Below are 13,107 nucleotides of genomic sequence, written 5' to 3'. Positions count from 1 at the left end.
TCCCAAAAGGAGGTTAGTGGTAACAAAGATGCTGTGATATAAGTTTTAGAAGACATTGTTAAAATGTCTACTAGACATTTCATATTGATTTATATTCCTGACAATCTATGAAGATATTTTAATTTTTTAATGCTTTCTTTGATGCTTAGAAATATCAATAGTTTTAATGTTTGCTAATTGGATAGCTAAAAATATCTCACTAAATCTGATTTTTAAAAGTCCTATCTTCTTCCAAAAGTAATATTTTATTTTAATGGGTGAAAAATTACAAGTAAGAATGAAAGAAATATAAAACATGTGGATGTAGCATAATCATCATTTTAGTACATATTTCCCTAAAATCATGACACATTCTTCCCACCCCCTTTTTGGTTCTAGTTTGGAAACACATTTACCAGTTGAGTCTGAAAACAATCTAATATGCACTTTTAATTTGGATATCAATGACTGATAGCAACTTGGTGACGGCACTCTTTCTAGGGGAATATTTAAATAGATGTGTTTTGGTTGATTTCGGTATAATATTTCAGATCCGTGGGAGTCAAGGGAGGAATAAGTAGGAAGGGAGATTATTCTAGGGTCCCTGTACACGCCGTTGATTTATCCACTGTGAAAAATCAGTATTTAACTTGATGAGTTCCAGAGATGGTCTTGCACTCTGTTTATCTTTAAAATAACTGCTGAAAACATTATCTTGAAAGGCCAAGAATAAGTGGTTCAGAGAAAAGCTGGGAAGTGAAATGCTAAAGGAAGTATAAAGGCATTTGGTGTTGAGATTAAGCCAGGGAGATGGGCTGCTGGGATGGCCTAACCTGCCACAGGAGAGAGCCAAGCAGCATAATTGAGCAAAAAGCAACTTCAAGGTGTTTGAAATACTTTTCAGGTCATGGAGACCTTCGAAATGGTTTGGAATGGTTTACCTCTTACTCAGTCCTGCATAATGGATAATCTAAGAGAATTTCCCTTTCTAACCAAGTCTTAGAAGTTTGGTTTTAATTTTTATGAAAAACCCGCATCTCTGATGCATAATGCAGGCAAGATGGGATAAACCTCGGGAGTTTAAAGGGCAGATTTACAAAGACATTTGGCCGCAGCAATCGAGAATTGTCCTTGCCACCTTTATCCTTCTCAGCCCTCCAACTCCCGCTTCTGTTCCAGGTGTGCTCCTCTGAGATTTGTTTCCATGATTATGTGACAATAAAAATATCATTGATTTGGTTAATTAAAACACAAGAAAAAAACATATATTGCATGATACAATTGGTGGGTCAAAACAGTTAACCCAAACAAATTAGAGAGATATAGATGGGATGGTGGGGCTGGGGATTTAGCTCTGTGGTTCCACCGCCTGCCTTGCAAGCGCAAGGACCTGAGTTTGATCCCCGGTACCAAAAAAGAAAAGATGGGATGGTGTGTGTTTATTATATAAGATTTCAATATAATTATGTTGAAAATACAGTTGTCTTTCCAACTGTATGTTAAGTATTTTGGGATAACTGATCTAGTTAGGTCCAAATAATATGTAAGTGGCATTGTCAGACTCTTGATTACATCCTGCAGCCTGTGTTACAGCCCAGATGGGTAGGGTTTCCTGGCATATGTAATTTCTTACCAGAAGAAAAACATTTCCCCATCTATTCTCATTAGAAACCATAGTACTAATGACCACTGACTGGTAATGACTTGCAGGATGACCCATGTTGAGTTTTGCCTGAATCCACTTGAATTTTTCATCTTAAAAGTCCATCAGCCTCTTAGTACATGCATACTATGGCTTGTTGCACATTGAAAGAGCTCTGTGGTTTTTGTTTCTAATGTAGACATGGCCTTCTAATTTACAGCAGCGTTCAGTAATTAAAATTGTAAGCATAATTAGTATCCATGATACTTATTATTAGTTTGCATCCATAAAGCTCAAAATTCACTCCGTCCTTTCAAGTGGTGATTAATTAGTTTCTTTGGGTTTATAGCTTTATCATCACTTTATGACCGGTTTGGAAGAAATAACCAACCTCCCAGAAGACTGCTTTAAAGGGCTAGAATTATATTGTCCAGCTAGTGCAATGAAGCTAATACAATGTGGAAAATATTGCTTTTCTTTGGATTTAGTAGCCAGTTTATGTTTGCATTTACTCACAGATGCCTACTGAGCTCTTAATGTGTACCAAGAACATTGGAAAGAAAAAGGTGAATCACTCAAAGATTCTGTCTTTAAAGATCTCATGGATTTTGGGGCCAGGGATTTAGCTCAGTGGTTCCACTGCCTGCCTTGCAAGCTCAAGGACCCAAGTTTGATCCCTGGTACAAACAAACAAACAAACAAACAAAAAAAACAACTTACGGTTTTGTGAAAAAGCAATAAGATTTGACATATATATAGTATTTAAAATTATATATACACACAGTTTAAATGACCCTAAGCACTATCAGAACATTGAATGACCATTCTTTGCCATATGACCAGCATCTAACATTGTGTATTAAAATGGGAGATTTAATAAATAATGTTTGGAAATAATGAATGAATAAATGAATGATAATTTTTATTACTTACAAGATACACTAGTGGGATATTGACATTTTCTATAACCTGACCTGTTTTCACTGTCCCCAGGTACCTCAGCCAGCATGGCTGTCTCCTTGCCACCCACCTTGGGACTCAGTTCTGCCCCTGATGAAATTCAGCATCCACATATTAAGTTTTCCGAGTGGAAATTTAAGCTATTCAGGGTGAGATCTTTTGAAAAGGCACCTGCGGAAGCTCAAAAGGAAAAGGATCCCTGTGAGGGGAAACCCTTTCTAGAGCAATCTCCAGTGGTCCTGGACAAACCTAGTGACCAGAAGCCAGTCCTGACTCAACCAGCATTGAAGCCCCATCCAAAGTTTTCAAAGAAACCTCTTGATGATGGGAAAACAAGAGACATAGCAATTCACCAAGCCAACCTTCGACACCTCTGCCGCATCTGTGGGAATTCTTTCAAAACTGATGAGTACAACAGGAGATATCCAGTCCATGGGCCTGTGGATGCTAAAACCCAAGTCCTTTTAAGAAAGAAGGAGAAGAGAGCCACTTCTTGGCCAGACCACATTGCCAGAGTTTTCCGGATTGATGTGAAGACAGATGTTGACTCGATCCACCCCACTGAGTTCTGCCATAACTGCTGGAGCATCATGCACAGGAAGTTTAGTGGGGCCCCACGTGAGGTTTACTTCCCCAGGAATGCAACTATGGAGTGGCACCCACACACGCCATCCTGTGACATCTGCCAGGTGGCCCATCGGGGACTCAAGAGGAAGAAACATCCTCCAAATGTACAGCTCAGCAAAAAATTCAAAACTATGCTTGACCCAGCCAAACGAACCCGTCAGCGCAAGAGGAGAATTCAGGCGAGGATCACCAGCAGCAGGAGCAGCAGCAGCAGCAGCAGCAGCAGCGAAGTCATGAAGAAGATTGCCAGCTGCAGTAAGATACATCTTAGCACCGAGCTCCTGGCAGTGGACTTCCCCACACACTTTGTGAAATCGATCTCCTGCCAGATTTGTGAGCACATCCTGGCTGATCCTGTGGAGACCACCTGCAAACATGTATTTTGCAGAATCTGCATCCTCAGATGCCTCAAAGTCATGGGCAGTTATTGTCCCTTTTGCCGCTATCCATGCTTCCCCACTGACCTGGAGAGTCCAGGGAAGTCCTTTCTGAGCGTCTTGAATTCTCTGATGGTGAAATGCCCAGCAAAAGAGTGCAGTGAGGAAGTCAGCTTGGAAAAATATAATCAGCACATCTCAAGCCACAAGGAATCCAGAGAGACTTTGGTACATATTAATAAAGGGGGCCGGCCTCGTCAACATCTGCTGTCACTGACCCGGAGAGCTCAGAAGCATCGGCTGAGGGAGCTTAAAATGCAAGTCAAAGCTTTTGCTGACAAAGAAGAAGGTGGAGATGTGAAGTCAGTGTGCCTGACCTTGTTCTTGCTGGCCCTGAGGGCGAGGAATGAACACAGACAAGCTGATGAGCTGGAGGCCATCATGCAGGGCCGAGGCTCCGGCCTACGGCCGGCTGTCTGCTTGGCCATTCGCATCAACACCTTCCTCAGCTGCAGTCAGTACCACAAGATGTACAGGACGGTGAAAGCCATCACAGGGAGGCAGATTTTTCAGCCTTTGCACGCCCTTCGGAATGCTGAGAAGGTCCTTCTGCCAGGTTACCACCCCTTTGAGTGGCAGCCACCTCTGCAGAACGTGTCTTCCAACACCGATGTCGGCATTATCGATGGACTGTCTGGGCTTTCCGCCTCCGTGGACGATTACCCAGTGGACACCATTGCCAAGAGGTTCCGCTATGATGCGGCTCTGGTGTCGGCTTTGATGGACATGGAAGAGGACATCTTGGAAGGCATGAGGACCCAAGACCTCGACGACTACCTCAATGGCCCCTTCACAGTGGTGGTCAAGGAATCCTGTGATGGTATGGGGGATGTGAGCGAGAAGCACGGGAGTGGACCAGCAGTTCCTGAAAAGGCAGTTCGTTTTTCATTCACAGTCATGCGAATTACCATCGCGCATGGCTCCCAGAATGTGAAGGTGTTCGAGGAAGCCAAGCCTAACTCTGAACTGTGTTGCAAGCCATTGTGCCTTATGCTGGCTGATGAGTCTGACCACGAGACCTTGACTGCCATCCTGAGCCCTCTTATCGCGGAGAGGGAGGCCATGAAGAGCAGTGAATTACTGCTGGAGATGGGAGGCATCCTCAGGACCTTCAAGTTCCTCTTCAGGGGCACTGGCTATGATGAAAAACTTGTCCGGGAAGTGGAAGGCCTCGAGGCTTCTGGGTCAGTCTACATTTGTACCCTTTGTGATGCTACTCGCCTGGAAGCCTCTCAGAACCTTGTCTTCCACTCCATCACCAGAAGCCACACGGAGAACCTGGAGCGCTACGAGGTCTGGCGTTCCAACCCGTACCACGAGTCAGTGGAAGAGCTACGAGATCGAGTGAAAGGGGTCTCAGCCAAACCTTTCATTGAGACAGTCCCTTCCATAGACGCGCTCCACTGTGATATCGGCAACGCAGCTGAATTCTACAAGATTTTCCAGCTCGAGATAGGGGAGGTATACAAAAATCCCAATGCCTCCAAAGAGGAAAGGAAAAGATGGCAGGCCACCTTAGACAAGCATCTCCGGAAGAAGATGAACTTGAAACCAATCATGAGGATGAACGGCAACTTTGCCAGGAAGCTCATGACTAAAGAGACTGTGGAAGCAGTTTGTGAATTAATTCCTTCTGTGGAGAGGCACGAAGCTCTCAGGGAGCTGATGGACCTTTACCTGAAGATGAAACCGGTGTGGCGCTCCACGTGCCCTGCTAAAGAGTGCCCGGACTCCCTTTGCCAGTACAGTTTCAATTCCCAGCGTTTCGCTGAGCTCCTCTCTACCAAGTTTAAGTACAGATACGAAGGCAAAATCACCAATTATTTTCACAAAACCTTGGCGCACGTCCCTGAAATTATTGAGAGGGATGGATCCATTGGGGCGTGGGCAAGTGAGGGAAATGAGTCTGGCAACAAACTGTTCAGGCGCTTCCGGAAAATGAATGCCAGGCAGTCCAAGTGCTACGAGATGGAAGATGTCCTCAAACATCACTGGTTATATACTTCCAAATACCTCCAGAAGTTCATGAATGCTCACAATGCATTAAAGAACTGTGGGTTTAACGCAAACTCAAATGCAACCTTAGAGGACCCATTAGCCTTAGAGGACGCTCTGGAAAGCCAAGATTCAATGGAATTTTAAGTAGGGAAACCACTTATGAGTTGGTTTTTGCAGATGAGTTTTCTCTTGGGTTGCACTGAGGTCTTCTCTTGAGCACCCTTCACCACTGGGTATGGGGCTTCACCACCTGAGAGGTGGCAGGTTGGAGGGAGAGGCCACAGGTGCTGTTACCATGTCAGGAATGGATAACTGATGAGCCAATTGCCTGAGCTGCTTAGTGAGTTCAGAAAAGCAACAGGAGAAATCAGTTATTTGAAAGCTCAATAACTTAGAACAGGAGAAACAGCGGGGGGACCAGCGATGAGTAAAGATACATGTGCGAACACGACTGAGTGTCATGAAAATCAAAGCCAGGGTTGTCAAAGAACAGCCAGCGAGGCCAGGAGAGGAATTTGTCTCGCAGTTCTCTTTTATTCCCCTCAATGTATTATATTTTGTATTAAGATATAGTAAGTTCTTTTCTATTTTGTTTTTTGTAGGATTCTTTATTTTATCAATTTTACATATCTTAGTCTATAAGATTCAAAAAAGTCTTTTAGGTTTTTCTAACAATATCTAACATTTGTAAGGCACAATAACCTTTACACAGTGCTCTCAGTGCCTGTCCTCATTTGGTACATTTATGCAGAAATATCCCACATGAAGAAAAGTTTCGGAAAATTAGCCTTTTTCTAGGTTTCAATGGTATCTCTACAGTTACATTCAGAGTTTAGGAGGTTGTTTACTGTCATGAATCTTTCAGTAATGAAGTTGGAGAATACTCCTGCTTGCTAGAGCCAGCCATTAAATCTTCCAATAATACATTTTCACTTCACTTAGCTATCAGTAGCCAAGTTTGTTTTTTATTTGTTTATTTCAAGTATTCTAGAATATAGAAATGCTTTCCCATACAATTGCAAGGTCATGAGATTTTTGCAAATCCTAATGTGCTCACTGTCTAAAACAGTTTTAAGACTTGCTGATAAAAATGTCAGATTTTTCTCTACACAAAACTGGGTTAATTTCATTAAATCCAGGGTTCTTAGAGTCCTTCCCTCTAGGTTATTCATTCAGTTATGACTAATTTTCTTTCAACTTACTCAAATTATAGTATCTGGTAAATGTGTAATTTTAAATTTAGATAAGACTATTCTTTTTTAAAAAATTGAGTTTATTGGTACATTTTAGGGATACAGTACAGTTACATTCGTTATTGGGATCTTGTACTTTTACATGACAGGTCTTGGTTCTCATTTTTCCTCCTTGTTCCTTCCATAATTCAGTGGAAGAGTTAACATTTGCACATTGTTTATTTTTGGTTACTTTTGGAACTTTTCTTTTTTTTTTAATGCTACTGGGGTTTGAGCCCATGGATTTACAAATGCTAGGCAAGTTCTGTACCATTTAGGTACATATCCTGTCCTTTTCTATTTTTTTTTTTTAAATTTTGAGACAGAGTCACTGCATTGAACTTTCACTTCCTCCTGCCTCAGCCTCCTGAATAGCTGAGGCTACAGGTGTTCACCACCTTACGTGGCATGTTTGGCATGTTTTTACATTCATTTTGCCTCACCACTCTCTGGGGTAGGTTTATTATCCCCACGATGGAGGGTTAAATAACATGTCCCAAATTACAGCAATAATAAATACCTAATTTTGAATTTGAATCCAAGATTTTGTCTCTAAAATTCATGTTCTTTTTTTCTTTTTTGGTACCAGGATTGAACTCAGGACCTTGTGCTTGCAAGGCAGGCAGCAGAACCACTGAGCTAAATCCCTGGTCCAAAAAATTCATGTTCTTTATGCTATAGAAATTAAGAACTTCCTTTGCTTCTAAGGTGGTATCAGAATTTATTTAGGATCCACAACTAGTCACTACCATTTGTAGCCTGTGACTACATCTTTTGGGGCAGAGTTGGGTGAATTTTTCAGTCATTTTTGCATTTTGGGCATTTTGATAGAAGAAAGTGCTAAACCTCCAGAGTCCATAAAACCTCTGGTGGGTGGCTCCAGTTATTTGAAAACTATTGTCTGTGTCCTTAGGAATTTGGGATTTTCCAGTTGCTAGCAATTTAGAGCAGGCATGGGATTTTATATGCTAGTGAGTCATAGTGATATGTTAGTGTTAATTAGTTTTTTGCTTCCTTTGATTTTATTGGCCATAATTGCCACTCTTCATACACAGTATATCAAAGGGCTTTGTAATTTAGTTGTCAAATGTGCATCAGTGACATTATCCTAAGTGGTATGCATTTGATGATTTGCAGAGACCGAACTGGTTTTTTCTTTTCATTAAAAATTCAGCAGTTCTCTTTGCCTTTTATATGCATAATATCAAAGACATTCATAATTTGGTTGTCAAAACGTAAACATATTTTAATACTACTTTCCTTGAAAACTCTTTGTTTTGCATTTTGGAGATGAAAGGGCTTCTAAGTCTCCCCTTTCCTTCATGATGCTGAATCCTTACAGCATATCTCTGCACCAGTAAACAGCTGAATTCAGGTAATCATGCTCCCTGAAGCACGATGGTGCTGATTTGTAGGTTTTTCCCTCCACTTTCACTCTGTTACTCAACTGGTAGCACTGTAAATACTTTCCGATATTAAATCTCCCCTTTCTAGCTGGGCCTGGTGGTGCACACCTGTAATCCCAGCCCTTGGGAGGCTGAAGTAGGAAGATTGCCGTAGGTTCTAAGCCAGCTTGGGCTACATAGTGAGCTCAAGGCCAATCTGAACTACATAAAAAGAACTTGTCTCAAAAAAAAAAAAAATTTCCCTCTTCTAGCATTGTAAGAACTCTTTCATGTGACTAAGAATATGATTTATAACACAACCTTCCCAATAATCCTCTAATCAGGTCACATTTTGATAAACCCCAGGAACATCTGGCTGCAGAATTTCCATGTGTAGAAATCCTGCTTATGGTTATTTTTTGCCCTCATTGTTAAGAGTGCAATATCCTGGACCCTGGTGTTATATTTGAGTTTTATTTTTAACAATGCCCATTGGTAGCGCAGTCACATACTCCAGGGAAATTCACCACACTGAATGCAGCGTTTTTTTTTTTTTTTTTTTTGAAGTACAGACTAAGACTTGAGCAGTGAAATGCATTTTTCTCCCGACCTGCTCTTACAAGCTGTCTTGCCAACCCACTGGGGTGCACTGCAGGGATCAGTGATAATGACTGATGAAAACTGATTTATGGCCAGCATGAGATTAAGAAATACCTTGGGATTAATAAGTATGTGCCTAGATACCAGAGCAGGAGGGGAAAATGTCTTTTTCTTCCAAGTAAGCTGGAATTTAGTGTTGCCCCTATTTATTTTCACAAAATACAGATGAAGATAAAGATTTTTCTTTTTGGTTAAAGTGTGGGTCTTGTATTATACCAAACAGAATTCTGATTATATACAGCTAGGAGGCGGATTTATAGGTGGTTGGGAGGAACAAGACATCATCTGGACACAAGTGGGTTTTGGTGGCACACGTGTGTCTTCAGTTATTGTATGACAGATGGTCTGTTCTTTCCATGTTAAGAGATTTTAAGTAAAGAGTAGATACTTTGTACCCACTTCACTTTTCCCTCTTTGAGTACAGGAACTTAAATAATATACCTCAGAATTGATTATTAGTGAGATATTTCTCTTTGTGGGCTTGTACTTCACTTTGTTTTCTCACAAATAATCCTGCAATTTGTTTAACGGCTTCCAGAACTTTATTTTTCTTTCAGAAAAAGCTCAGGTACCAGGATACAATGAATTTATTTGATGCAGGGCACCTGTATTTCCATATTAAATGTTTTCAGATGAAAGGAAAGATGAATTTCATCACTTATTTTTATATTTACTTGTTTTTTATTTCCAATCACTCATGATTATTGTTAACAATTTTAGGTATTTTCAATAAAAGCTTAAGATTTGAAAAGAGTAGGTGTTGTGATTTGTATTATTATTATTATGTTATTGCGTATTAATAACATTGAGCACAGCACTTAATAATGAACACATTTATCCTTGACGGAAATATAAAATAAATTTGGTGATCTTCGAAAGAGAGGGCAATAGTGGAGTGATAAAAAGTATAATTTATCCTAATGTAGGATGAGTCCATTTGGCTCCAGATACTTAAGATAAATAGTAAACCTTTTTTACTTATTTATTGCTACATGTTTGTGATACATAATAATTACATTTACCTTGGGGACTTGGAACATATACATATCACATCTTAATCATCTTTTCCCCCTTCCCCTCCCAACCCTCTCTCTCCTTCCTCAAATCTCCTTCCCATCTCCGTGAACCCTACAGGGAAGTAGACTTTGAATAGTAAATCTTTTGATTTTTTAAAATCCCTTGAGAATTTGATGAAAATATAGACTTTCTCTGGAATATTCTTTTACCTATACACTGAAAACCTTGGTCAACATTTTTGTTGTTGTCTGTCCAGGACCACTTAGTTTATAGCACAATGACCTGGAGTCCAGATTCTTTTGTTCAGTGCTTTAGACAATAATAATACATAGCTTCTACTTACCAAACTCTCTTTGAAGGCAAACACTTTGCATACTTTTTCTTTGATCCTTTTGAGTAGAGCACTGCTACGAGGTCCATGCTACATGTGAGGTCACCTGAGTGTAACTCAACCAGAAAAAGATAGAACCACATCTGTACACTCTGCCCTCCAGCTCTGTCCTGCCCACCCTTATACACCTTGATCCTTTTCCCCCTTTTCTGGAGACTTCCATGCTCCCTTTGCCCCAGGATTGAAATTCAGACTGACTGCCTCTCTTCTGCTATCCCACTTTTCAATATACTGAAATACATCTGCACTTGTAGATAAACAGCCTGTGCTACAGACTCGAGTGTCTCTCTACTACCCTGGTAGCCCTACGCATTCTCCAAGAATCCTGGATCACGCCACAATCCAGCAAGCAACAGGTTAATTCCTGGGAGAGCTGGGTTGTGCATCTGCCTTTTTTATTTGACCATTACTCCTTTGGGAATATAGCATCTTTTTGTCTTTGAAGGCCCAGCTAAGGTTTGCATCTTTCCTGATATTCTTTCCAACTAATTCAGCCAAATATTGGTAGTATGTCTTCTCTAAACAATGTGTGCTTCGCATTGGAGACAGTGGTGAACAGAATAGACGCTTTCATTTGCAAAGAGGTAAGCAAGGTAGACATCAAGTCGGCAGTAAGACTAGTAATTGCTTGGTTATTAGCAGATATTGTGAAGGAAAAGCACCAGGAGCCATCAGTAAAATAGGTACAGTATGAAGTACTGTAGTACAGTAGAATTTCAATTTGGGAGTCAGAAAAATCATCTGTGAAGAAGGAATGAATGCATCAGGGCACGAGTTACCTGGGGTGATGGATCTGAAGCAGATTTAGCCTGCAAGGAGACTCTGAGGTGGGAGAGCAATTAGAGGTACTTAGGAATTTAAGGAACAGAGGTGAGTAAGGGCAGACAAAGAGGGCGGGGCCTGCCTGACTTGGAGAATCAGGCAGAGGCTTCCTCAGACAGGACCTGGGGGACTTACCCTAAGTGCCAAGGGAGACCATTGGAGAGGTGGAGGCGTACAGATGACACAGTGCGCACCAGGCCAGAGTGGGGTGCACTGGGGAGCTTTGGGAAGGTGTGAAGTAAGGGGGAATTTATCCCATGCTGAGAAGGCTTGTGCATGGCCTCAGAGTGGCGTGGTAGAATACGAAGCACTCTTCTTGACTTCAGTGGTACATTGCCTAGGAACTCATACTCTCAGATGTGTCCAAGCCTAGGGAGGAAGAGATGAAGGGAGGTTCTGCAGTCCCTGATACTCTCATCTTCTCATGAAGCCAGCATTTCTTCCCTTGGCTTTTTTTTCTTGCTTTCTTATGGAAATTTCCTTGTATCCCCTCCTGACCTTTATATCATTTCTTTCTATTTCTGATGGTGACAACATATTTCTTCCTTCAAAATATGTATCATGACTTACTTGGCGTTCAAGGCCTGTGCATTTCTGCATGAAAGTCTGATCAAGGTCTATACCAGTTTCACACAGCCATCTTTCCATTGCAGTATTTAAGGAGTCCACAATTTTGGGGGGTTCAAAACCAGTGATTTAGCCATCTTTTTCACATACAATACCTTCCCTCATTTGAATTATCACTATGCATGTCATCTGTGATGTCAGTCTATTTTCCCTTTTCTATTATCTTAGCCATAGCATTTCTTCAGTGAAGACCTTTTTATGTTTTTTTATGTTTTGACCTCTTATTTTGAGACAGGGTCTTACTAAATTATCTAAGGCAGCACTTGAACTACCGATCCCCTTGCCTCAGACTCCTAAAGTGCTAAGATTACAGGTGTGTGCCACAGTGCCCAGCTCTGATTTCTTAATTTTATCAATATATTCTAGGTAGTTTTTAAGGAGTTGTTATTGTATGGGTGGCCTGCTCCACATAAGCAACACAACTTCTTCAAATGTATCATTTTATTTTCTACTACTTTTCCATCCTATCTCCTCTCCCCGACCCTTCTTTACAATGGGACTTTAATTCTCCTAAAGATGGGATCCTGTTTTTTTATTTATTTTGCAGGTTTCATAATATATCATGTGGCTTTTGGAATTTTAATGAATGCTCTCTTGTAGACATCTGAAAGAAGCCTCGTGATAGAGAAATTGAGCCATGTATTTCTGGAGATCGTTATCCTTAAACTGCATATACCAATCAGCCTTCTTAAAAGAGTGGTGTAATTTTTTTTATCACAAATATGATTTAATTGAATATGTGTTTTTTGAATTGATATCTGAAGATAGAATGAAGAATTAGTTCTGTTAGAAATCAGTGTGCAATATTAGGGGTTTCCTGACAGAAGAAGGTTTGGGAAAGTGTGATGTCATCTATGGTAAATTCCAAGTCAAACAGCAATGTTTCATACTAGAGCAGAGCATATAAATAATTTGGAGTTCTTGTCACTGTGGATTACAATGGCTGCCTGTTCTATCTAAATTTACCATGAAATCTATTTTAATCCTGTGAGAACTCTTTTCACTGGAAAAAGGAAAATTTTAAGACTGGCTTCTGTGAATTGTGCTGAACTTTTGGTTTCCAAATTCTATTTGAAAATTGATGCTATTTAGAACATGAAGAGTTTGTTCCACAACTTGTTACTCAGCTATTAAAGAATCAGAAAACTTTAGGACAACAACTGAAAAAATGAATTTATTTAAGTCTGTATATCACGAACTTAATTGAACTCAATTTAGTGAACATTTATAGAACAATAAAAATGTGCTAGAGAGTTTGCTTTCTGTTAAGGACACAGTCAAAGAGAAACTGTTCTTTCTCTTATGGAGCTCACTGTCAAATAGAAGAGAC

At 40.5% G+C, this 13,107-nt stretch overlaps 1 protein-coding gene across 1 annotated transcript; it reads left to right on the top strand.

The window, feature by feature from the left end:
- Positions 1-2,600: 2,600 nt before the first annotated feature.
- Positions 2,601-5,787, top strand: Rag1 (recombination activating 1). The gene has a single exon (XM_010612551.1). It carries the CDS (start codon positions 2,629-2,631, stop codon positions 5,785-5,787), a length of 3,159 nt encoding a protein of 1,052 aa, XP_010610853.1. The 5' UTR covers positions 2,601-2,628.
- The last annotated feature ends 7,320 nt before the right edge of the window (positions 5,788-13,107 follow it).

This window comes from Fukomys damarensis, unplaced genomic scaffold (genome assembly GCF_012274545.1).
Source record: "Fukomys damarensis isolate Sample0158 unplaced genomic scaffold, DMR_v1.0_HiC HiC_scaffold_27, whole genome shotgun sequence".
Classification (NCBI taxonomy): domain Eukaryota; kingdom Metazoa; phylum Chordata; class Mammalia; order Rodentia; family Bathyergidae; genus Fukomys; species Fukomys damarensis.
The sequence above is the reverse complement of the archived record's forward strand: the minus strand, read 5'-3'. Positions and strand labels throughout refer to the sequence as shown.